Source organism: Paramormyrops kingsleyae, chromosome 17 (genome assembly GCF_048594095.1).
Source record: "Paramormyrops kingsleyae isolate MSU_618 chromosome 17, PKINGS_0.4, whole genome shotgun sequence".
NCBI classification, from domain to species: domain Eukaryota; kingdom Metazoa; phylum Chordata; class Actinopteri; order Osteoglossiformes; family Mormyridae; genus Paramormyrops; species Paramormyrops kingsleyae.
Window position 1 is genome coordinate 19,037,843 of NC_132813.1, and position 26,374 is coordinate 19,064,216.

General features: G+C 44.3%; 2 protein-coding genes across 7 annotated transcripts in view; both read right to left on the reverse strand.

Moving 5' to 3' along the window:
- Positions 1-6,194: 6,194 nt before the first annotated feature.
- On the reverse strand, positions 6,195-14,021 carry ankk1 (ankyrin repeat and kinase domain containing 1). Its single transcript, XM_023825989.2, has 8 exons — positions 13,008-14,021; positions 12,149-12,431; positions 11,378-11,529; positions 11,229-11,278; positions 10,982-11,140; positions 10,420-10,541; positions 9,401-9,431; positions 6,195-9,052 (listed from the first exon to the last, which is right to left on the reverse strand). The coding sequence occupies exons 1-8, from the start codon at positions 13,193-13,195 to the stop codon at positions 7,788-7,790; spliced, it is 2,250 nt and encodes a 749-aa protein (XP_023681757.2). The 5' UTR covers positions 13,196-14,021; the 3' UTR covers positions 6,195-7,787.
- A 1,200-nt stretch (positions 14,022-15,221) lies between these two features.
- LOC111851374 (tetratricopeptide repeat protein 12) overlaps positions 15,222-26,374 on the reverse strand; it is a 35,626-nt gene continuing 24,473 nt past the window's right edge. For 3 of the 6 annotated variants that reach the window (XM_072701226.1, XM_072701225.1, XM_072701227.1), the window contains exons 20-24: positions 25,858-25,959; positions 25,582-25,687; positions 25,033-25,258; positions 16,554-24,849; positions 15,222-16,073 (exon numbers count right to left, since the gene is read on the reverse strand). In XM_072701226.1, coding sequence (XP_072557327.1) covers positions 24,780-24,849; positions 25,033-25,258; positions 25,582-25,687; positions 25,858-25,959 — 504 coding nt within the window. In that variant the 3' untranslated portion in view covers positions 15,222-16,073; positions 16,554-24,779. Of the gene's footprint in view, positions 16,074-16,553; positions 24,850-25,032; positions 25,259-25,581; positions 25,688-25,857; positions 25,960-26,374 lie in introns of those variants that run through there. The other 3 variants (XM_072701223.1, XM_072701222.1, XM_072701224.1) reach the window with 3 other exon arrangements.

Sequence of the window (26,374 nt, forward strand, 5' to 3'; positions counted from 1 at the left end):
GGGGCTTCCGGCGAAGGTCCCTGAGCACTGAGAAGGTAATCACAAGCCCTATCTTCAAGGCCAGTCCCCCCGTCTCCCCACACTCAGAATATAAAATGCTCCAGACTTCATGTTTATTTTTGTAATTTATTATTAAGGAAGTGTCAGTGTCACCCCCCCCCTCCCCCCCCCAGCCCCCGAATAACAAATCTCAACAGGCTCAATCCGAGGGTGGAACGGTACCACGTTATATGGACAAAAGTACTGGGACACACCTCTTAATCATTAAATTCAGGTGTTTCATTTAGAGCCATTGCTGCAGGGGTATAAATTCAAGCACCAAACCATGCAGTCAGGTTTACAAACCTTTGTGAAAGAATGGATGCCAGCTGTTATGTGCATCTCCATATCAATGCCTATGGATTAGAATGGAGTGTCATTAAAGTTCCTGTAAGTGAAATGGTCAGATGCCCCAATATTTATGTCCATATAGTGCTGTCTGAGCAACCCTGACATGATTAAATAGGGGTGTGCTTACACGGGAAGGCTGGTTTCATCACTGTGATGTATTTTATTATCATTTTATTAGCATTGTGGTCTATTAATAATATTTCTTTGTCATTTTTATGAAATATATGTATGTGAAACGGATATACTTATTAGGCACTTACACAATTATTCATAATTTTCAGTATTGTTTTCTACAGAAGCCAAGAACGGCCATATTTGCATTTATTTTTTAAATGCTGTTATTTAGAGATAACAAGATAATTCGTTATCTCAATAAAACAAATCTTGTTTTATTGAGATAACAAGATATTTTTCTCAGAATAATTACAAGGATAAACATATTGTGACAGCCCAGGGCAGTCCTGCCATACACAGCGCTGCTCGTGTATGTATTGTCACTGTGGTATTGTCACTTAAGGTGTGCATCTACGTATTTATGGTTAAAATTAAGTGTTGTACCCTTGTCGTATAGCATTCCTCTAAGCGCAATGTGCTGTCTACACAATGGACGGCATGCAGAGCAACCCCAACCTAAACTGCATGTAAGCTGCAGTCCTTTTAGAACATGTAGCTTACGCTGCCACAATGACAAAAAGTATCGCATCACATCTCAGCTTTGTTATCTCAAGTTAACAAGACAAATGATCTTGTCATCTCGAGATGATGGCATTTAAAGAAATTAATTGTAAGCACAACCATTCTCGGCTTCCGTAGTCTTTCCAGGATGTTAAGAAAATAAGAACAAAAGAAATGTACAAACGAGAGAGGCCCATTCGGCCCATCAAGCTTGTTTGGGGAGAACTTAACTAATAGCTCAGATTTGTTAAAATCTTATCTAGCTGATTTAAAGGAACCCAGGGTTTTAGCTTCCGCTACACTAGCAGGAAGACTATTCCATACTCTAACTACACGCTGTGTAAAGAAGTGCTTCCTCAAATTTGTTTTAAAATGTTCTCCCACTAATTTCCACTTATGGCCACGATTGTCTGTTATTAATTTTTCTTACACTCCCCGCTGCTGTAGTGTATGAAAGGCACTATATACATAGGCTTGTATTGACTTACATGATTTTCTTCCATTTTCCATTCATTCTCTCCTTGGATTTAGAATAAAGTACCTACAGTAGCAGGTTACACTATTATTTGAAACTTTCAAGAGCACCTCTCTGGAGGTCATTCTTGACAGCTGGCTCATCCTTGCCCACCGGCACGCCTCTATCAGTGAGAGTACGGCTCCTTTCTATGCCGTACTTGTCACTAATTGAGCATTGAGCAGAGAGCGGGGGAGTGAACAGCACGTAATGCTTTACTCTATAAATAATGAGGGCCGTTCCAAATGAACTTCAACCTTTCAGATGCTGTTCCTATCATCTGAATAAATGCATTATTCTAACTAATAATGACAGTGTCTAAGGTATGGATTTACAGGCATTGACAGAGGGCTTATATAAAATTCTTATTTTCACTTGTTTTCGAAATGAAGCTGGTAATTTATTGTAAAGGTGAAAAAGTGCATCCATTTCCAAAGCGCTTTTCCAATGAACGGTGGCAGCAAACCGCTGAGCCTATCCCAGGACACAAGGCAAGGGCACCTTAGGCAGGATATCAGGCCAACACAGGACTCACACCAAGTGAAGGAAGGAGGGCCCCAGACTGCTAGGAGGAGAATCCAGGCCGAACCCACAGCCTAGGCAATCAGTCCCGTGGCCTGTACTACGAAGCGGGGTTACTGGCTTATCAGGGTAACTTGCCGAATTAAAGGTACCACAGTTTAAATGGAATTCATATTCGTTCACTTACATTTTGCCCAGACTACCTTAAATTTACATTTACAGCATCTGGCAGACGCCCTTCGCCAGAGCGACTTACATAAGTGCTTTAAGACTCTAAAAAAATGCGTAGCTAATAGGACTGCTTTAGTTGTAGCACACAGATAGCTACCGCTCATATATTTATAGCATTTATTGAACAAATCTAACAAGTTACCCCGATAAGCCAGTAACCCCGCTTCGTAGTACAGACCACTGGTGATACATTTATATTTAATTTATTTAGCAAATGCTTTTATCCAATCCAACAAAGACTTTATGAAAGAAAGCAGATCCAGACAGTCCCTGGAGAAAGGGTCTTGTTAAGGGTCTTGTTAAGGGTCTTCTTAAGGGCCTTGCTCAGGGGCCCAAGGGAGAAATCACTCAGCCAGCTCTGGGATCTGAACCGATGACCTTCGGATTATGAGTCCAGACCAGATTGTTTCAACCACTTAAAAAACATTTAAATCATTTTTTTCTCTGGCAATATGGTGGCTTAGCATGTAACACTGTTGTCTCACTCCTGATCTGCCTCAGGTTATTTGAACTAGTGTTAATGAGCTTTCCATTTTGCGCGACCCAGTACTGGGTAAGCAGTTAGAGTACAGGTGGGTAAATACATGCACATGGCTGTTATCCCTGGATCATCCCAGAGTTTCCTTGAGGCCTCGTGTGACAGCGCCCCATTTGGTCCCTGCATCTCGTCCCGTTTTTGTCACCTTAGATTACTGTGAAACCTGGCAGGGAGATCTTCACACGGTGTCTCGGCGTGCAGATTCAGAGGTGGGAAGTTACAGCAGCTTTAAATTTAAGCTTGAGAAGTTCAGCCCAACTATCCAGTGACAAGGTTTCTGTTTTTTCGGGTACATAGAGACACCTGAAATGTCAGAATGTGGCAGCTTATCTACTGTACCTCACTATGTCACATATATGACACACGTAAACAAAATCACTATGCATATCTTTTTTTTTTCCAAAAGTATTGCACATCTAAGAATTAAAGAATTAGGAAAAATCCATTTGTTGCAGATCTAACCATCTCCAAACCATTCCATCCCACTATGAAATTACAAATTATGTTCTCTCTTTTGGGGCAATCTTTTATTGCGTTTTCAACCATAAATAAGAAGAAAGACAAATGGGATTGGGATCAGACAGGCTGTAAAAATGACAATACAATGAATGATGGACATGGAAGGGAATGCTATGTAACAACGTGATTCTAATAATATCCCTCTGAGAGCGAATGGGTTTTATACTTGTGTGGTCTTCCTGAGGGTGACTGATTCTTTATCCTGTTATTCTTTTTCTCTTAAGCAGAGCATAAATGGTACAGTACATACATCCTCACACACTGGCTTCTAATAAACAGCCTTCTAGACATGTGAGACAGGACAGATACTCACATTGCAGGTAAGAAATCAACCCAGGAAAACTGCAGGTCCCAGGAAGAGCTCTACTGTTGTACATACCCTTGAGGTAGGTACCAAACTTAGCTGTGAAAACAGCTGTATGCAACTGTATAAATAGGTTTAAAGAATAAAAATGTAACATAATCTGCCTTGGGTTGCCTATGATATCAGTTAAGATAATTGAGATTAAAGACTCCGATTTAACTTTGGTTCTGAAAAAAATGTCACGTTTAAGGTGAAAGGGGGTAACTCAGCAAGACAAAGCCATGAGCAGCGGTGAAGAAGCTCAGCTGATGCTCTTTCACATCCACACTGTGGTGAACTTGAGCCTCCGGTCAGGCCTGCAGAGCTGGGATTTATTCGCACTGCTGGCTGACGAAGGACATGATGTGCATGCCTTACATATTTAAAATAACACATGAAGCAGCATGACTCCTGAGATCAGTTCTTGCTATAGAAGTACACCCTGCTACTGTGTTCTGAGATATAGAGGGTGATTTCAGGGTTACTCAGGAAAGCACACGAGGCTGAGAGATATAAAGCAACAGACTGGGTCTTCCTTACAGTTCACATTGGGTGTTCATCAATATGCATACTTGATCGTATTTGTGTTCTCACGTACCCATCTTACATCATCCTCCATTTCCAAAATACAATTCCAGAACTCAAGAACAGAAGTACAGAGGACAAGAAAAATTCCCAGATGTCCTTCTTGCCCCGTTCCAAATATCAAGAATGCATCGGTTGCGGCCTTGCTAATGCGAACAATCCCATGATTCAGTGCGCCCCAAGTTCATTTTTGGGAGGCAAGTTAGCTAGACCGGTCTTGCCAAGACTACAAGTACGATCTTTGCGTTCTTGGTATTGAGAAACACCCATTGTCAGATTCAGCAAGATATTCACCTATTACATGAGTAAAAGATTTCCACACTTTCACAGTTCATTATAAAATGTTAATTTAAAAGTTGAAATAGCATTATTATATATCAGTAATTGTCACACTCTGGGTAAAAAGCATAGGAGGCATTATGCTGAAACGTGTCTGTGCGGAGACGTTGATTAATAATGCAATTATTCAAAGTGCAACCTCTTCCTTTGTTACATGAAATAAATCCAGAAATCCTCAAAACCAGATTACTGACGCTATATATCAGGTGTAAAAAATTATAGGTTCAATGGTGATAATGTTCTTACTGATAACATTTTGTAGTCCAATTCAAATTACTCTGTTTTATAAATCAAGTAATTAAAATACGAGTAACAGATGTATTCCCACAAAGACGCTATATTATGATTTTATTGCCATGCTTTCCTTTTCGCATAGCAGCATCATATTTTCCCAGCCCGCTGATGTCCTCTCCTGCGTTGAATCACTAATCTTGCTCTCCCTCGGTGAGAGTGCATGCTGACAGCGCCCCGCTAACTGCGCCTGTAACGATTCCTCAAGTCCCGTTTGCCTCCCTTTACACTTTGCCATAAAAGCCCCGGCTGTCACCATCGATTTTGCCAGTAGATATAAATAAACAGCTGAAAGTCAAGTTACCGCCCTCTGCTCTGGTTCTGAGAAAACTGGACTGAAGAACTCTCCCAGTCCTACTAGTGTCATTGTGTCTTTTAAATCATGCCGATAGATAACACCCAGCCCACCAAATAGCAAGACACAGATAAGAGGAAATATTTAATATATACTCATCCTGTCCATGGTGTACATCAGGCTGGTGCCCTATGCTGCCAGTGGTTAGAAGATCAGTGGATAGAAGCATCTCAGCATTTTTTGTCATACAATACAGACAATAATGTGCTTATGGTGGCTGGGAACTGCAGCAGAAAGAAGAGGAATCTGTGTGCTTTCCAAGATCTGAAGCCTGTCAAATGGGTCGGTTAGGGGCAGATTGGTAATCAAGGCAGCTGCCCCACGATCGGGCCCCCTAATGAACATCAAGATCCAAATCTCACACATATGCAAGACATTCATGAGGATTAAGGCACTGATGTCATACATATAAGTTGAACTTGTGACATGCAGTCTTTATGTCTCTCATTTATATGTATACAATCTCATTATGGTCATAACACAAAAAAACTTGGTACAATACTTAAAACAATTTTGAAATGTAATAGTTTGTAATGTTTTGTAGTCAAACTCTGTTGTCGAGGCGTGAATTTAACGAAAAAAACATTTGTGGAATTCGCTAACTACTGCAGTGCATGATGGGTGTGACATTTGGAGGCTATTTAAATTTCATCATCTGTAACTGCTGCAACTGCAACCTAGGCAGACTCTAGGTGTGAATTTGTTAAGGGGGGGGGGCATGGTTCATTTTTGCCCCAGGGCCCAGTATACAGTTGTTCGTCCACTGCTGTCGACACTGGAACCGTTGCTGCAGTAGAGCGCAGAGCTTGGCCATTACTCCAGGGATTGCCGGGGTATTCCCAAAACGTTCACCAGATATGTGGGAAGGGCACAGACAGGTTGGACAAGCAAGTCAGAGGTTCTGCATGCAATAATTCCTTTAATGAAAAATTCCAGAGACTGAACAAAGCAATGGAAATTTACGGATCTGATGGTGGGAGTCACACAGGAGATGGGTAACATTCATGCTTCGACCCTAAGGGAGGCCCAGGAGATGAATGTGGGGCTGGCAGGGGCATCTTAGGAACTTCACATTACAGATACTCCATGCTTCTGTCCATCTGCTCTGCCCCAGATGCCTGTTGCCTGTCTCTCATAACATCACCCTTTGAACTATTTTCTCATTCCAGTCCCTGATCTCAGCCAGGTTCTGGCAGCTGGCAAAGCTCAGACAACCACTTTGTCCAGTTTTTTTTTGGCTGCAATATGGCATCTCCATGCAAGGTCTCTAACAGTCTGCACAACATCTCAGCACCAGCATTATAAGTATTATAAAAGATGACCCAGACTGTAGATCCATCAGGGTGACCCGACACATCAAAAACGTTCTTCTCATTAGGCCTCGTCCCAGGCTTCCTCCAGCTCTTATCACAGCCCCTGTCTCTCCACTCAAATTAGCAGACCACAGCAGTCAAGATGATGTCATTGATTGATGGTTCTGTGACAGTGCTGGGTCTGCATGTGAAGAGCAGCTAATGAAAATGACCCAATTCGTTTTTATAACAAAAAAGATACAGAAGTGCATCACATCCAGCACAGGGACCACCCTCTTTTGTGAGCTCTGTGTTTGTGAGAGAGACCACGGGATCTTTCAATGTCCATCATTGTGCACCACGCTGACGGTTTTCCCCTGAAGGGGGATTAGACTCAGTTTCTCTCTGGAACAAATTTTAATGTTCGAGAAAATTAACTGAGCTTAGCTGCTTCCCGCTGAACAGCTTTGAACATGAGCACAAAAGCACTGCTAAGTCTGCTGCAGGACGGTGCTCCTGTCTGTCTGAGGCTGGCTATGGGAACATTCCAGAACACAAGCAGGGGCTCAGAAGCCAGGGCACCATAGAAAGCTAGGCTTTGAATCCAGTTTTGGGCTGAATGTATGTATGATAAACAGCTGTGTAAGAACACAGAGGTGATGGAAATACATACAGAAGATGTATTCCTTGCTGTAATGTTACAAAAGGAATTTTTGTATATAAATACGGCTGGATTTCATTCTTATGTACAGGCACAGCTTATTGCCCCTGAAATTAAGTACATCGATATACTCGACATATGCTGACATGACTACTGCTTTCTGATGAAAGGGTCAGGACATGGTTTAATGAGGCATTTCCAGAACAGAATGTAGACTTGTGCACATGTCAGTCCCCTACCCTCAATTCTAGAAATTTCTTTCATATCCAGCTGGTCCTCTTAGGCGTCATATTTATGGGTCTACAAACCATTACAAAGCTCAGACATGCTATGTAAACAGACTATCTGTGGAAGCTATATCATAATAATATCAAACACTACAAGTTAGTAATCTAGTATTACCATCGTATGTGTTGGTAGTTCTCCTCTAGGGCTCTTTTAGTTCCTGAAAGAGAGAGGAGCCTTCACCCTGTGACCTTATGGTCGCCAGCGCTGTTACAGTACTTGAGCAGCCCCTGCTAGCTCTTAGCCGCTATTCCTCCAACAGCTGAATCACCTCCTCTTTCTGGTTCCTGTGGGCCAGCTCTTTGGGGGTGTATCCTTTAGCATCCCTCATGTCCCTCCTGGCCCCGTTGAGCAGCAGAGCTTGTACTATGGGAACGTTGCCCGCGGCAGAGGCCAGGTGCAGCGCAGTGGCCTGGCTGCCGTTCTGCGCGTTGACATGGGCACTGTGCGAGAGCAGCTGCAGCACACAGGGGAAGCTGCCCCCACTGCTGGCCAGGTGCAGGGGGCTCCAGCCACGTTTGTCCAGCAGGTTGGGGTTGGCCCCCGCAGTCAGTAATGCGGCCACCACCTCCTCGTGTCTGTAGCAGCAGGCCAAGTGCAGGGCGGTACTGTCACTGTCTCCTTTGGCATCTAGGGAGGCCCCATGCTCCTCTAGGAGTGGGATGGGAGCAGGTTGGCCCTTAAGGGCCGCCAAGTGCATCGGCGTCCAGCCCTGGGCAGTCCTGGCGTTGGCTTGCGCCCCATTTCCCAGCAGGAGTCTGCAGATGCCCGTGTGGCCCTTGAGGGCCGCCAAGTGTAGTGCGCTAAAGCAGCGACTGTCCGTCAGGTTGACGTCAGCCCCGGCGCCGACGAGCAGCCGGGCCACGCGGAAGTGGCCGCCATCCGCAGCTAGATACAACGCACTACCCTGTGGCCCATCCCTGCGGTTGGGGTCGGCCCCCTGGCCCAGCAGCAGCCGCGTGATCCCCACGTGGCCGTACCTGGCCGCCAGGTGCAGCGCGGTCCTGCCGTTGCCCGTGGCTCGGTCGGTGGAGGCCACGCGTGGCAGGAGGAGGCGCACCATGTTCTCGTGCCCGTTCTGCGCGGCCAAGTGCAGCGGCGTCCAGCCTTCCTTCTCGGCGGGGTCCGGTTCCGCGCCGTGGTCCAGGAGCAGCCGGGCGGTGCGGTCGTCGCCGTTCTGAGCCACGAAGTGGAGCGCCGTCCAGCCATCGGCGTCGCCCAGGTTGGCGTCGGCGCCGCGGTCCAGCAACACGGAGCAGACATCAAGAGAGTTCTGCAGGACGGCGACGATCAGCGGCGTGTAGCTCTGCTCGCTCCGGGTGTCCACAGTGCCACCCAGCTCCAGCACGAGCTTGACGCTCGCTGCGTCCCCGCTGGCCGCTGCGTAGTGCAGGACGCTGTTCCCACCCGCGTACACGGCCGACACCTGCTCCTTCCGTAATACAGACTTGAACCTTTCCAAGTCCTTCCGTAAGAGGAGGCCGACGACATCATCAGAGCCATCCGCCGTGCCTGCGGGAGATGTTTAACTTTGCTAATAAAAAGCCATATTTTTCATTGTCTCTGCCACATGGGAGCTGATTCCAACAGAACTGAACAGACTGCTATACATAATGTACACTTATGCTATTTAATAACTCATATTCTATCACAATGGCTATTATATTAGACAATAATACTGTAACCGGTATTTCCTGACTTTCTCTCTTCAAGTCAGCCAAGCAGAATGTGACAATAACTGTCTTACCTATCAGCTACTGATATGAGCCAAAATATTTTAAAGACGATACAAATTAGTGGTCAGCTGAAGGTGATGTAATTACACAGGATGTGAGGCAGAGAGCCGAACCCGTCACAAACCTGCGGCCGAGGCCGATCCCGGCTTGGTTTCCTAAGGGAACAGGGAAAGCAGAGAAAGGACATGCAAATCACTGACTTTAATTCTTACACACAGGCACATGCTTATTGTCCCTGAAATTAAGAACATGTACAGGTATATACTCTGATACATGCAAACTCCCGCTTTCTGACAGAAAGGTCAGGACAATGTGGTTGCAGGCTACTTGTCTCGCTTGCCAGAAAGGGCTTAAAATTAAGGGAACGGTGGGTGATGTCATCTTTGAGCACACGGCATTGAAATTTGAAAAACAGGAAAATAATATATTCATGAAATATATCATGTTTGGAATGTTTAGAATGCAAGTATGATTTACTGAAAGTTTATTTGAATTTTACTCTGTTTGTGCACATTGCTGATTTGTTTAATGGTGCATGAATCGTGAAACTTAATAGTTTAATTGATTGATAGTCAATTGTGGTTTCAAACCGAGGAAACTCTGTGAACCAATTATGAAAGTCAAGGAGGTATTATGTGGGATTACTACCTACAGAATCATCTAGAAATGCCCCACTGCATTAAAGGCTGGTTGGATCTATGTCAGCATGTTATTTAAAGGTTAATCACCCCGACAAAAATTTTGTGTTAAGCAGAGCCTGCTGTGTACTCTCTGTTTAATTTAAGTGTAGCTAGTGAGCAGAGTAACGCACCGATGGGCGCAAGTTTTTTTTTGTTTGTCCAGTTTATTTTGAATCATTTTATTTATGATAGCTTTTATTTTTTTACTGCTGTCGACGCCTATCAAACCCAAAACACCCTTGTAAACAGACCCTCAGTAATACAGAAACACGTTTGTACCACAGAATCAGCAAAACTCAACTGAGTGATCATACGTAGCAGAGGATGCCCGATGTTGGTTTTCACTTTAAGTTGTGGTCCTCACCCAGGAGAAGGACACCCTGCCTTCTGTCACCTTAGAAGTACTGCCCTCATAGTAATGCTCAAAGTGAGAGTTTGCTGTCTGCCATGCGCTTGTGCTTACATGATTCAAGATGGACAGAATCACGCTAGTCCGCCTGTGAGTCTTCTGCGTCTCTCCACACGCCCGTATCACGTCGGGGATCTTGAGGACCTCGCTTAGGGATTCTGTGTCTCTGACGATAGCTGGAGGAAACAGAGGACATACTTAAGGGCTCCGGGATTCCAGTAAAAATAATATATTCATGCAAAATAATAATAATCACATTATGTGTTTTTTCAACATGCTTAACTGTTCTCTGAAAGAGAAAATACACTAGAACTTGAATTGCTTGGACTCATTTACTGACCCATTTACTAAGGAGAATCGGTTGAGTACTATTCCTTTAGAATTTAAAATCTATTTAATAACCATAGTATGAGAACATGTCATGAAGACTGAAATAATTATAAATGTACTTTGCTCCAGTTACATTTTACAGGTCTCACTGATGAGGGGAAAAGTAATTGATGGGGTAGAAGATCATGGAGTCAGTGATGAGCATTGAGATCTTTAAGCGCCGACAGCTTTGTCGACGACTGGGGAGGTATTTGTCATGTGGCCTTGTGGAGGTGCTGGGTCTTACCTGAGAAGGGCGGTCTGTCTGCGACCTCCTGCTTCCAGCAGCATCTCATGATGTCGATCATTTCGTCACACTCCTGCGGTTTGTCCTCGGGGACCATCTCCACACTCGGCCTCTTGCCTGACGTCACCTTCATGATCACCGGCATCATGTTTCCGGCCCCTGGCAAAAACAGCAGTAGGGAGAGCATTAGTGCCATCAGTGGTGACACTGCAAAGGCATCTCCGTCAGGACCAGAGGCTCCCTGTACCTGGATAGGGCTTCTTCTGAGTCAAAATCTCCCAGATCACGATGGCAAAGCTGAAAGCAAAGAGATTCTACAGTCAGATGGAGCACCTTGTCTTTTCTCGCCCACCGATGACACATACAACCACACGTGACTGGAGCCTTTGAAGTTACCTGTAAACGTCATATTGGGGTCCTGGGGCCTCGGGACTTTGAGTGAATATTTCCGGCGGGATGTAACACGTGTTTCCCCGCATGGACATGTGCTCGATGAAGTCCGTACTACTGGAAAAGTCCTCCCATTTCACAAATCCGAAGTCTGAAATCTGTTAAAGGATTACTGTTTAAATGTTACGGTAATCTGATTTCAACTTTAACATCTCTTTTTGTACACATATTCAATGGTGTAAGGAGGGGGTAACACATTACTTAAGGCTATCTTTTTAGTAATTTATAAACACATTCATGACAAATAATAATGCATTCATAAAGCATTATAAATGTGGCTATAAATGTTTATCAAAAGGCATAACACATCTTAGCCATTTGTATTATGCATTATGACTGCCTTATGAAGTTCTCTTCTATAATTCTATAATTATTATTATATCTCTTCTATAATTCCTTAATAATTGCATTATAGATGAGAGCTTCATGACGCAGTTAAAATTCATACTAAACATACCTATAATGTGTTATAACTTTTAATAAATATTTATAGCCCTGTTTATAATGCTTTATGAATGTGCTATAATGTATTATGAATGTGTTTATAAATTACATAAAACATGGCCTTGAGAACACTGATGTAACTCACGTCTGATGAATGGAAATACATAAGAATGTAAAATTTGATCTCTTCTGCGTTCCCACATCATGACCTCACTTAGAATGATAGACACGTCAGAGCTGGGGCCCCTACCGTCTCCCGGCCACGACACCTACCTTGGCATGCAGGTGATCATCCAGTAGGACGTTTGAAGGCTTCAGGTTGAGGTGGAGCAGCTCAGGCTTCATGCTGTGCAGGTAATTCATGCCCATGGTCACCTCATGGATCATCTGGAACTTCTTGGGCCACATGAGGACATGGCTGTGGAGGAGGGCGTTCAGGGAGCCGTTGCTCATGAATTCCATCACCACGGCGGGGGGGTCGCTGCACACGCCGTAGATGGAGACAATATGGCTGAATTTCACTTTCTCCAGTTTTGAAGCCTCCTCTACCATTCTCCTGTACAAAAAAAAAAAAAAGGACATGATGTAAAATACCATAACAGGTACCAGGTCTTAACCTTGTCTCTAGTAGATTTGTCAGAACATGGTTTCTGAGGTGTAGAGCTGTCTACAAACACAGAAGAACCACCATTATATTTTAGTCAATGTTCATGGGTAACACCTCCCCAATGGGTAATAAAAAGGCAAAAGGCAATTATGTGACATGCTTCAGTCATCATTATGTATTAATCCATATCAGTGTTTCCCAATCTGGTCCTCAGGGACCCGCAGACAGCAGCAAAAATGTGGACCGTCTGTCGGTTCCTAAGCACTGGGTTGGGAAACACAGATCTATGTATTTGATCTTCAAATACTTATTGATTTAGGGTCTGCATGAACACTGCAACTTAACTGGCCATGTTGTATAATTTCATACCAATATTCAACCTGCAATATTGGTGGAAAAGCCATTGCAATTCTAACTACTTTTTTCTTTTTATGACACAAAAGTTTCACATAACAAAAGAGGCCCTGGAAGAAGTGACATAAAAACAATTCTAACCCAGTTTCACCTGCTGGAAGTCCACCATACCTGTAGATCATGTTACTGGAGGTGGAATTGGAGGACTGTTTCATGGCAAACGTCTCCCTCCACACTTTCAGTTTCACTTTGTAGACTCGCCCCAGAGTTCCCTCCGCTACCTTCGTCCAGTCGGCCTCAAAATCGTCCAGCTGGAAGTGCTGGAACCTCCCCAGCTCCCTGTGGTCAGTGGGCTCCATCGGGTTTGAGAGCCTGACACTCTGGTAGTCACACCTGCACAGTCAGGAAACGGATCCACAGGTGGCAAATGCCGAGGGGGAAACTGCTTTTAGGGTTTACGGTACAGCCAGGTGGGAGGAGCTGAGTGTTTCTTTAGCAATGTCACATGGCCGGTTTTCTCTGCCTGCCAAACAGGCCTGGGGAGGCTGGGAAGGGCGGGGGTGAAAAATAACCTGCTTCCCTGCCTGCATGCTTCAAGTGCCAGCTGCCGTCCACTTATTACAACCTTATTTGTTAAATCATAGCTGCCCCTCCACACATACACATACAGACACATTAACGATCAATAAAAACAAACAGAACGAGGAACAAATGACGAAGCAGATCCGTGCTGATAACGAGCAGCTCTTGCGATCTATAAATCTTTAATGGTTATATTGTCCAGCACTAAGTAGAAGTCAGGACCCTTCTAGCCTCTCAGCATATAGATCTATGCCGCCTCCCAGGCTACCATTGCGTCCGCGACCAGCACTCGGCTTTCAATAATTATGACATGGCCCGGTCGTCACCGAGAAACTTCTGAGGAGAAAGCAGAGCTGTACCTCCTCACTGCAAAGTCCGCTTCGCAGCAGATCCATTAAAACCTGGGACAATGTAACTAAGGTATATAAGAGCAGCCAAAAATGATCATCATTCTTCCATCAGTTAATCCCCCTCTACTGTTTTAGCAACAAGGTTTTCAGCGACAATGAGAGAGCCTGAACTTGCGTGTTCACTTTAACGGGAGCTTGATTATAGTCCTTTTTATTCACATGGTGAAAAGCTCATTTTCTCCTGTCAACTCAAGCAATGAGACAGACAACTGAAGGAAGATTCATACAGGATTCTCTTTGTTTCCCCTGCCCCTCTTCTGACAGGCGTGTCGCCATTGCCAGTTTTCCCAAACTGCTCACAATACGTACACAAAGCACAGAGAGTTCTAGAAAAATCCCTCAGGCTGAAGCTGTCATATTCCTGTTATTGTTTACATAGGCCAAATATCATTATGAAAACATGTTTATGAAGCGTCACAGTGTTCCTGCAGGATCTCTCTTTCATACCTCCCTTTATTTCATTATGGGATGTTACTAGGATTTTTGCATTACTCATACAGTATATTTAAGACTTTCAGTGCCTCTTGGAAAGATACTTCGTTATTTTGCTGCCTTGTCAAAGATCTCATGTAAACTGTCCATTAAAATTCCAATCTTGTGTGGATTCCAACTTAAAATTTTTCCTGATTTAGGTTGCGCACTTTCCTCATTCTCTGTTTCTGTGTGCGTCCCTGCACACAGAAACAGAGAATGAGGAAAGTGCGCAACCTAAATCAGGAAAAATTTTAAGTGGAGCATAGATGTCTAACTGTTCCTCAACCGCTCAGGCCATGTCTGTCCCTAGACATGGCCTGAGCGGTTGAGGAACAGCTAGACATCTATGCTCCACTGTATCAATCAGTGTTTCCCAACCCGGTCCTTGGGGATCCACTGACGGCCAACATTTTAGCACCCTCCCAGCTCCCTGGTCCAAAAATGTAGACTGTGGGTGCTCGAGGACCATACTGGGAAACACTGGTATGGATCATATGCATATGGGAAGATCAACCAGGATGAACCTGGAACAAAAACCAGCATGGCAGATTACACAACCCTTCGAATTCTATCAGTCCATCCCTGATATCAACCTTACATGTATATGTATAAGCTGTATATAAGGCATAATGAATTTTGTGCATCTGTTTCACTTACAACTGATTACTTGCCATGGTCCTGTCTGGTCTCCAGAAGAGCTTGACCTACACATGTCTCTCAGTGGGAGCCAACTGGCCAAGCTTACCTTGCTAAGCCAGTATGTTGAGGGAAGTCTGGATGAAAAGTGCAATTCCCAAGAAAGCTTTTTAAAATATGCATTTTCAATAAAATGACACAAGCTTATTTTATTTATGAAAAAAAAAATCAGAATAAGTTAATGAAAATAACCCTTGGTAATTGCTGTTATTTGTGAGAGAAATGATCAATTTATGAACAAATAATGTTAACTAATCCAACTTTTATTCTTTTACATTTACAGCATAACTGGAAAAAAATTAGCATCTGCTATAAATGTTATAAACAAATACTATGCTAAAGTTTATCTCTGCTGCCTTAAATGATCTGCGCTGCCAGGCTTGTTGACCTAATTCAGTAACACCTAAACTCCCATAACCAACCAGCTAAAATTTTACTTAGCAAATGAGCAATCAGACCTTGGTAACACTACATAAAGTAGTCGTCATAATTCATTATAGATATCCTCATGACACATTATAATGCATTCATAAAGTATTAGAAACATGACTATAACTATTCATTAAAAAGATGTCTTTTTAACACATTAAAAATTTAACACATGCCTTTTTATAGTTATGGCCTTGTCTGTAATACTTTATGAATGCATTATAATGCATTATGAAGGTATCCATAATGCATTATACATGACTGCACAGCGCATATATGTGCAGAAGGACTATGAGTGGCACAGCAGCCTTCCTTTACAGCTGGCCTTTCGTCAGCATGTCAGTGGGGATTGATTATAGCTCCAGGGTGTAGTTGTGATTCCAGATAGTTGGGGATGGCACAACAGAAGACTAGGATTGAAGCAGACCAAATGGCTTCTCTCTGATTGGTCCTTAGGCCAGGAGCTACACCCAGTGGTCAGGTTGTGATTGGTCAGCACTCCCTGATGACTTTATCCAAGGCCGTCCCCCCTGCCCACGCCGGCGGCCCAGGTAGAGCAGGCTGAAGGCAGCCAGCAGCAGCACACAGCCCCACCCTAAGCCAGCCCCACCCCAAGCCTCCCTGGGCTGGCTCGTCTTGTCGGGGCCTGTGAGGAAGATTAAAATGCATACTCACAAGGAGGGAAAAATATTAAGAGGTAAATTCACAGCCAGAACATAGACAGAAACAATTTTAATAGTTTTATTTTGAAGCATATTAAAGAAATAAATTTAACTTTGTGTGCAGTTCCTCACATTTATGAAACATGCAGAAGGCTTATGTGGAAGCCTAAACAGAAGAATGTTTACTTCTGTTGTGAGTTCTTGTCTTCCTGTTTACTGGTGGACATGTCATAGGGGAAAAAACTGGGATTTTTATAAAAACTATATCAGAGATCTTATCGGCTGACGTTCATATGCATGAATAAATCGTAGGAATGTCAATGGATTTCCCAGAGGCTTTACCACCGAATTCGGAAAAATACCTGCCTCTGAGGGTGTCCACAAATCGCGAGATGTTTGATAAAGTGAAGGCATCAAGCCCCTCGCAGAGAGTACAGAGTACAAAAGGAAAGATCCCATCTCACCTCTGCTCTCTGCATCAGAGTCGACCTCCTTTCCTCTCAGTACCGGACCAAAGGAAATCCAGGTCCCAGGATAGTTAACGGCAGTTCTGAGGCTCTTTTCTGAGTGGAGCTTCCCCTGTCACAGACGCAGCAGGAGCACACCAGTGCGATTAGCGGTTAGCGGTTAGCGACATAAACGCAGCATATGTGCAGTAAGGAGAAGGGAAAACAAAAACAAATTTTTCATTGAATGTTTTATGGCTGTCTAGAGAAAGCCAGCCCGACATCGTACAGTACCACTAGAACAGAGAAAGGTACGCCGTACTGCTGTGTTCTGCGCTACACGTGTGAGCAAGGCCCGGCCTGCCCTGTAGGCCGCAGAGGCAATCGCCTAGGCCACCATTTGCGCAAAAGAGCAAGTGAAGAAAAATCTGTAATAATGTGCGATTACAGTTATTACTAGTTTTAATATGTCACTACTTTTCTTGTGAAACAAGTGAGCTAGCTAGTTAGCAGCCCTGTGCTATTGAAATGTTTTCAATATCAATGAATTGACAAAATTAGTTTCCTGCTGCTCTGAGGGGTGGGTGCTGTGCCGGTGTTCAGCAGGATCTTGTCTAGGCAGCCTGATAACCGTGGACTCCAGTCAACCACAAACCATCTCACAGTCCGCTCGGGTGCCGGGGCAGGCGCTGATGTTGCGGTGCAAACGCGCCACGGAGCTGTTGGCCACCCGGTAGAGATGGACGGCGAGGCTGGTGCTCTCTGACAGGTCACCTGGGAGCGGCCCGATGACCCGTGGGTCTGAGGGTAATCTGCAGGTGGCACAGCATTTCTCACCGGAGCTGGGCGACAGCCTCTTACAAATGTGCATCTGAGAGGCATACTATGAGATGCTTATCTGGAAAATCATTGATGGAAGAACATAACGGAAAAGCATTATGATGCCTTTGATTATGGTGTGTAGTGTGAATGATATTGTTGATGGAAGCACCCGTGTAAGTTAAGGGGATTATGTGCGCCTCTGTTCCATAGAGGTCAGGATAATGCTTTTCAGAGATCAGTGAACAGCATCATCACTGGGGTGAGGACAAGCCTGGATGATCTGTCACCCTCCACGGAGAAAGCATCTATCGCTTACATTGCTTACAGATCATTAAATTCACATCCATTGTTTATATTTAACTTAATTAAATTCACATCCATCACATCAATTCAAGTTCATTCAATTCACATTCATATCCGTGACATACACATGCATAAATATTAATAAACGAATCACAAGTAAGTACCCACGGCAATCCTGCACCACAAATATGATCAAAACTCCCCAGTGTTTAAACAGAAGTGTGTACATGAATGATTTACAGTGTTAAATTTAAGCCATCCAGTTTTCCGCCTAATTCATCAGATTACAAGCAAAAATACATTTAATCCAGTGAGGGCTGTTTTATCTACAGATAAAACACAGTTTTAGACTGAATGGCAAAAAAAAAACCAGTGTGCTGTTCTAAGACTATTCTCTGTTTGTACAAACTGTTTGTCCTCTGTCAGTTTATAGGATGCTGATGATGTTCACAGAATAGCTTATCAGAAAATTACTCAGGGAAAAATATGATTGCACTGGTTATCTCTAAAAAACACAAATTCAACATGACCTGGGTATGATCAGTAACCATCAGTTGTTCAGAAGCACAGTCAAAATACTCCCATATGTATTTTACAGTTGTGTTGTGACCTGTGATTTCCTCCAGGTATTTCGTTTGATCGCTATCTCTGGAGGGGTCATGACATATGTCAATTCTGAGCCTTTCTGTTCTGTTGTTACCTCTGAAAAAATTGCCCATGAAATGCTTCACAGCAACCTGCTTGTAACATAACATTGTATAAATGTGATGATTTGATTTATTGATTGATTTCCCTGCCATCACACCTGCCATCACGGGCCCATGGCGCCTCTGTGTGGACATGTGTGGAATGGCACTCTCCAGAGGAAGGCTCACTCACCTGGAGAGCAGGCAGCAGATGGTGTTGAGCGGGCCGGCCCAGGGCATGGGTGAGACGCAGCAAGATGTTACGGTCAGGTTCTCCTGGCTGCTGTTGGCCGTCACACTGATGACTACTTGCAGCTTCCTGATGGCTGGGACTGAGTCGGCAGGCAGGAGCTCTCTCTCCAGGTTCAGGATCACATTGGCTGTATGGTTTCCTGTCCCACAGATGTCATCAGAGACCTCTGCCAGGCTGAAACAAAAGCAATTAGGGGAACCTACACCAAATGATAATCTGTGGCATTTTCACAGAATTGTGTTGAAAAGGATCAGATGCTTTTGGGGGTGCAGATTTGTATAAGCTACAATGGACATCCTAAAATAGTAGCACAGTGAAGCTTCTTAATGACAGGAGAAAGTGTGTACAATTTCAGCCACGCGTCAAGTGTCTTGTGGAGTTTTCCTTTAATCTTAACATGAATGGGTTATATCACGTTTGCCACAATTGCTGCTCATGTATGATTGTGCTGTGCGTTGAGAATGAAACGGTGGAATTACCCACTGAGGAAAAGATCGAGAAGAAGTAGCAATCTTTTCGCCTTGAGAGAGGCTTCAGATCTGACTGCTTCTTCCATTAGTTTCTTAATAAAATTTCCAGGGGGATTTCTGTCCCTCTGACCGGTTATATGTATGGTTGGAGCCTGGGGGGTCCTCAATTCATCTTTCTTGGAGGGCGATGGCGTGCTCTGCTGCAGTTGGACACTGGGGCTGGACCTCTCCAAAGCCTCCGAGGGCTCATTCTTCAGCTCAGGCCCAACACTTGAATGAGTACCAGCGAGCCACTCTGAAGGAGTTGGGAACTGGCTAAAATGGACAGCGGCATTTTGTTTTCGCTTCTTGAGCATATCAAAAGTCAGAGATGTGTGTCTTCTGGACAAAGGGAGATCAGTGGTGTCATGGGCAAATGGGTCCGTAGATTTAGTTGGAGGTAGGGGCGACGTAAGTATCCCAGAAAAGACTTTGTTCTCAGTGGACCTGTATGCCTGCCGTTCCGGTGAGCTGTGCGGTAGCCCCGAGGAAGCATGTTTGCTGACGTATGCTGGCTGAGTGACCGGAGCAGCTATCAGTAACCTATTAACCACGGTGAAAGGAAGCACAGAGAATCTCTGTTGTAGTTCACTCCCAGTAACAGTTCTGTCAATGAGCAACGTGCCTCTTTCTTCCTTTGGCTGATTTAAAACCACAGCTGGGGTCAGAATAAGATCCTTTGATGGACTAATGGGACTTTCAATTGTACCAATGAACTGAGACAGTTTACCCTGAGCAACAGAGCCTGAGGCTCTTAGTATTTCTTTGACTATCACATTAGTAACGTCTTCAATTTTACTAAAAGGAAATTTGTTCCTTTCTGTTAAATCTTTTTCCAGTGATGGAGAACCTGAGGTCATGTTTTGAGTAGCATTATAGACACCATCCTTGAATAATGGATCTTGTTTTGTATGTACGTTTCCATTGTGTGTTTTAAAAGGATATTCAGCTGTGGTAGATATGTCGTCACTTTGTTGCATGCCGTCGCTAACATTATTTCGATTATGTTGTTGTTTCGACAAAGATATTAAACCTTTTTCAGATTCATTGAAAGAAAGTAATTCAATAAATGTTATAGGCCCGTCCTTCCTGTAAAGATCTTCAAGAGAAGCAACAGAGTGAGTTACTGTAGGATTATTTTTAGCAGTGCTACTCTGGCGCAAAGGTAAGTTTCTTGTCGTTAGTGAAAATAATTTATGGGACAAAGTCAACTCCTGTCTTGCTGGTGTTAGCTTGGAGGCAAGAGATTCTGTTTGTATGGTTCTGTTCAAGTTCTGCCTTTCCAGCTTAGCAAAAGCACTAATTGTTGAAGGAGCAAACGGAGGGTGAGTTACAGGTGAGAGAGGAATTGTTGGTGGTTTAGCAGCATCTAAGTTGGCCGCTATTAGTTTTGGATGAGAGCTTCTGGACAACACAAACATAAACACATTCACGTTGGGAGTGGGAGGCCAGAGCGATGATGCTTTCACAAACTTTGACGCTTCAGTGCTTTTTGCTTGAGCTTTGGGCCCTATCTGCAATTCAGTGGCATTCAGGGGTGGCACTGTAACTGGTACAATTGTCACAAAGAGGGATTGAGAAGCAGCTGATGCTTGTGACAAATGTTGAGCTGTTGACTGTGGTGAAGGCCAGAGTGTAGTCAAAATCTGAGAAGTTTCTGTTGGTGGAGCTAAAGATGAAGAAGCACTTATGGATGAAGTAGAAGACTGGGAAGAAGATGGTGATAGAGCTAAAGGGTGAGAAGCAAATGTTGAATGAGCTAAAGACAAAGAAGCAATTTCTGATGAAACTGCAGACTGAAGGGGGACTGTGGATAGAGCTAAATGGTGAGAAGTGGCTACTGGTGAAGCAGGTGAAGCAGTTTGTAATGGCACTTTGGTCCCTATCTGCAATTCATTGAGATTCAGGGATGGCACTTTTACTGGTACAACTGTCACCAAGGGAGGTTGAGAAGCAGCTGATGATTGCGGCAGATGTTGAGCTTCTGACTGTCTCAAAGTCTGTGTAGCAGCTTTTAATGAGAATGATGGCTCAGAAGCGGCTGATGAAGCTGAAGGCTGGAAAACTGGTGTTGATGGAGCAGAAGCATGCAAACTAACTGGTAAAGGAGCTAAACCCTGTGAAGGAGAAGCTGATGGAGCGGAAGGCTGAATGTGAGACACACCTGTTGGTGAAGCGGAAGGATTAGAAGCAGCAGGTGATGGAACTGAAATCTGTGAAGCAGCTCTTGGTAGAGACAAAGTTTGCGAAGCAGTTATTAATAAAGTAGAAGACTGGAAGGAAGTTGCCGGAGCTAAAGTCTGGAACGTAGTTGCTGGTGGAAGGAAAAGCAGAGAAGCATCTGCAGGTGGAGCTGAAGGGTGAGAAAGAAACACTAAAGGAGCTGAAGACAAAGAAGGAGATGCTGGAGAAGCTGAAGATTGAGAGACTGATGTGGATTGAGTTAACGGCACTTTGGTCCCCATCTGTAGTTCATTGGGTGTCTGGGTTAGCATTGTGACTGGTACATCTGACACAAGGAAAGGATGAGAAGTAGCTGATGATTGTGTTGAATGTTGAGTTGCTGACTGTATCAAAGGCTGAAAAGCCGCTTTTAATGGCGCTGATGGCTGAGCTGAAGCCACTAACGTAGCGAAAGACTGAGAAGCAGTTACTGAGATTACAGTCCGAGAAGCTGGTGCGGATGGAGCTGGAGTTTGGGAGACAGCAGATGGTGGTGCTGAAGACTGAGCGGGAACTGGGGATGGAGCTGCAGGCCGATCAGATGCTGAGATAACCCAAGACTGAGGAGTGGTTGCTGATGGAGCTAAAAGCTGAAAAGCAGCTACAGAAGGAGCTGAAGCCTGAAGAGCAGCTGCTCTTAGAGCATTAGTGGCAAAGCTGTGAAACACTAAAGCAGACGTTTTATCTTGTTCTGTTGGCATAAGGTTAGAGTCCAGACCCTCAGGGCTCAGAGTCTGATTATCCATATTGCTACTGTTTGATTCATGTCTGATGTGGCTCACAAAGTCACTGCTTAATGGATCAGGTGTGCTTTTGTCCCTCCCAGACATTTTGTGACTTTCTGAAGTCACATGTAACATCTGCAAAGTTTCAGTAGTTACAAGTTTTGAAATGTCAGACGTTTTTGCTATAATTTTGGTAGAAGGCTGAGTAGATTGCTCTTTTTTCATGTGAAAGAGTAATTCTCTGCTTTGTTTTGGTTTAAGAACTAAGTCTATCTCTCTTGTGGAATGATCCTTGACTATTAAAGGAGACTTTGTAGGTGTTGTATTGAATACAGAAGCTTGTTTCCCCTTAATTGTATGTCTTTGGGAATAAAAATTGAACACAGCTGTCAGCAAGACTGCACTGCTGGCAACGTGTACACTTGCAGGCAATCCAGTGTCCTGCCCCATGGCTGCAGAGGGGGTCCACACATGGGGGGCTGGGCTAGCATCAATGCTAACTTGCTGTCCTTGTGTGTGTCTGTCTTGCGAGGAGCTCGGGCTAACAAAAGTTTCAGTACTTGTATATTGTTTTTCACGCAGTGATGTCAAACCCTTGGGGTTCTCAGTGCTCAACCCGGTCATTGACAGCTGCACTTTGTCATTCATGATTAATATCCCTCCATTTGAGGGATGTACTGTTTCATACAATTGCGAAACTCCATTCTGGGTCTTGTTCTCATCCTTTTTCTTCTCAGTGCCTTTAGTGTCTCCTGGCTTATCGGCAGCCAAAGTTTCGAAGATGGATATCATCGGCATACTCCGGCCCATATCTGTAGAGAACGGAGTAATGGACTCTGTGAGCCGTGGATTATTCCTGTTAAGCAGAGCTTGAAGTGGAGAAGAGAATTTTTCCCCCTGATTGGACAGAGGAGCTTCAGTCATCAAGGTGCCATTCATCATCAGCTCAAAGCCAGCTGCATTTGAGGAGAAAATAGCTTTTTCATAATTAAAGATTGACGCGAAATTTGGTGCTAAGGCAAACTTCATGCCTGATGGACCGTCTTCACTCTCAGTCAGCAAATGTGACCCATCCTCTAGAACGTGCTGTCCAGCTTGTGACACGATAGCGTCCTTATTGCCTGAACTGATGGTGTTTGCCCCATGAAGGTGGGTCATTTCATCAGCCGTGTTGAACAAGCGCCCCCCCAACTTAGGCTCCGCCTGCTGCATTGTGCCTGAGCCACTCAGAGGGGCACTTAGAGAAAGGGGGCCCCAGGGCTGTGAGGTTGAGTTGTCCTGCATGTTTACAGCTATGACTGGAAAAAAAACACCAAGCAAATTATATACAGTATATACTGTACACATCTGTAACTGCCACACAAGGTTGGCCCTTCCCTCCACACTGCGACAGCTGTGATCACTTGCTTGAAGTGCAGCGTTAAATTTATTTAAAAACTGACACTGCATTAATATTTAATTAAATAATCTGTCACGTCTCCTCATTCACGATAAACACATTTTTGAAGAAGAGAGACTTAGCAAGATATATCTGTATGACGTTTGATCATAGGTCGCAAAATGTTTCCAGGTTCCTTTCTAAAACAGTGCATAGTAAAGTGTCGTTACTCCACGAGTTGTCACAAATGATTTAATAAAGAATTTTTAATCTTCTACATTCAAAAAAGAATTGCATAAATGACAATGAATTAAAAACAGAACAATAAACGTAAGTTTTAAGCTGCCTTGTTATAATACAGCATTAAACATTATTTTACAATGAAAAAGTCTAAAGAAACTTACCCATTTGTCCAGAAACAAGCAACATTAAATGCAATATGTTTATTCTCATTTTTAGAAATTGATTCAACTTCAAGGAAAGTCCGATTTCACTCTGAGACGGTGTACGAGAACCTCCTTACCCGCAGAATTTTGCGGTTCCCCAACCCCGCCTCGCGCCTTTTCAGTCCTCTGCCTCATTTATGGTGGAGTTAGATTTCCCCATCTGAGCAATGTGCGTCACACAGAACAAAAACCCAGTCGTCCATGTTTCTGTCCTGCATCCTGGGCTGAGCTTTCAGAGGTTTCATTTGTGTGCACAGGCTCTCTCTCTCTTTCACGGTTATGCGATTACAAACACATAGCTGCTCATTTTCCAAAAAAAAAAAAAAAACTCATTTTGTTGTAAGAAACCTTTCGTCGTGGTAGAAGCGTACAGGGAAATGATTTTTTTTGTTGGAGGTAGTTAAAACCTCCAACCTCCAAGAATGATGTATGTACCACGTAAATGGAGCTTGTCATATGATTCATACTGGGTCTAACATGTGGTTCATATAGGACTCAGTATGTCATTGATAGTGAACCCACTGCCTGGTTTATATAGGGAGCATCATATCTCCAGGTCCAATGACTGTTCTCACCTGACACACAGCTGCTCACTCTGGGAGAACAAAAATGCCCAAAATGTTTAAGCATATATGTATGACATAAGCATACAAGGTCTTCACATTTTTCTGAAAGAATCAACGCTAGCATTTACATTTTTTCGGTTATAATTTTGTAATCAAACACCAGGAAAAAGAGCAGTCACAATAAAAACAGGCATAAAAGGGGGATAGTTCAATCGTTATGAAGCGGGGGTCATCCATACGGCAAGAAGTGACTGCATCATCCCTGGGGGCCGGTTCTCTGAGGCACCGGGAACTGCGATAGCAAACGGTGCGAGCTGGTGAGTGAGTGAGGTCTCAGGCCACCAGCTTCATGCAGGAATGAAGTATTTCTAAACCGTGAAGCTCCCTCAGCTTGACAGTGTGCCTGAAAATGAACAAACACCTCAGATTAATACACACAGTCCAAGGCACTTCATGACACTTTTTTTTGATGGGACTAACATACCAAAGACTCTGAACTTAATCCCCCGTTAGTTAGTTTTTCCAGAAAGATCCTGCCTGCAGAGTTAAAGGCAGGTGTGGCACTGGCCCCGAGGGCCTGACTGACCTGGGTTCAGATACGCACAGCTTGCCCAGGGCCACAGCGGCGTTCCGCTGCACTCCCTCGCCCCCCGCGTCCCCCCCAGCCAGGCGGAGCAGCAGCGGCAGCACGTCGGAGTCCAGCAGGGCGCGGGCCACCCCCCGTTCCCCCACGCAGTGCCCCAGGCACAGAGCGGCGTTTCCCGCCACCACCTCGTCACTGTTGGACAGCAGCTTTCTCAGGACGCCCAACCCTGTGCATCGAGACACAGGCAAACACAGGCTTCTCAGTTTGGAGCGAGTTACCATCAGTATTTTCTCCACAGGATTTAACAAATGACAATCGGGGCCGAGTTCTTCATCAGACACACTGATGAAGGCCTAGTGCCAAAAAGTTTTGGCTGAACTCAAAAAGAACGCAAGTCATCAATGTTCAGAACCCATATTCATTCATTTGATTGCACTGCACTGTCTACGAAGCTAGCTAGTGCGTAGTGTTTTAAATCTTTGTCTCCTGTATATGCACAGAAAAGTATACCTCAGAATATATGGTGTTAGAATTACGGCCTGCACTCACTCTTGTCCAGGCACAGCAGCTCCGCACGGGCCTGCCGGCTCGCACCTGTGCACACGGCCAGGGTTTTCATGGAGCACCGAGTCCTGGTCAGGCCCATATTGGGCGCCTGTGCACACCAAAGAAACCCTGAGCCCAGCATCCTGGAAGGCCACTTCAATTGATACTTCAATAACAAATCGCATACAGACCTCCATCTCACACCTGCTCCTGCCTGATCCATGATCAGTTAGGCCAGGTCTGGCACTATGAGCCAAACGGGTTGAGTCACATCTTTACCTTCAGTATCCTCAGCATCTTCTTTACGAGTCCTGCCTCCGCGGCTTCCTGGATGGCGACGGGGGAGCATGGAAGGAGCACACTCAGGAGGCCTACAGCCCTCTGTGTGGACACAGGTTCATGAGGTAGGCCGGTCATGCACCGCGGAGGAGCAGCTCACCAAGTCACACGCTGGTGGACAGACGCATCCCCCTCAGCAATGCTGAATTAACTTGAGATCGTTTAAAATGTAAGAATCTCTGGTGAAAAACACTGTTTGCCACGGATGACAGAGTCTGCCCTGCGTCTGCTCATTATTTACATCACCCGGCATTGCCGGGATGTCCGGCGCTGCTTTGCAGTCTGCCGCACAGGACAGAGAAATCCAATGCATTTCAATCAACAAAACAACTTTAATGTCTGTTTTATATGTGCATTTTTATAAGTTTCGTATCTGTAATTTTTCAAATGAAATGTTAAGAGTTGGGTTTGAAAACAGGTTCTTTTTAAAATCATCATAGCATTATATTGAAATGGG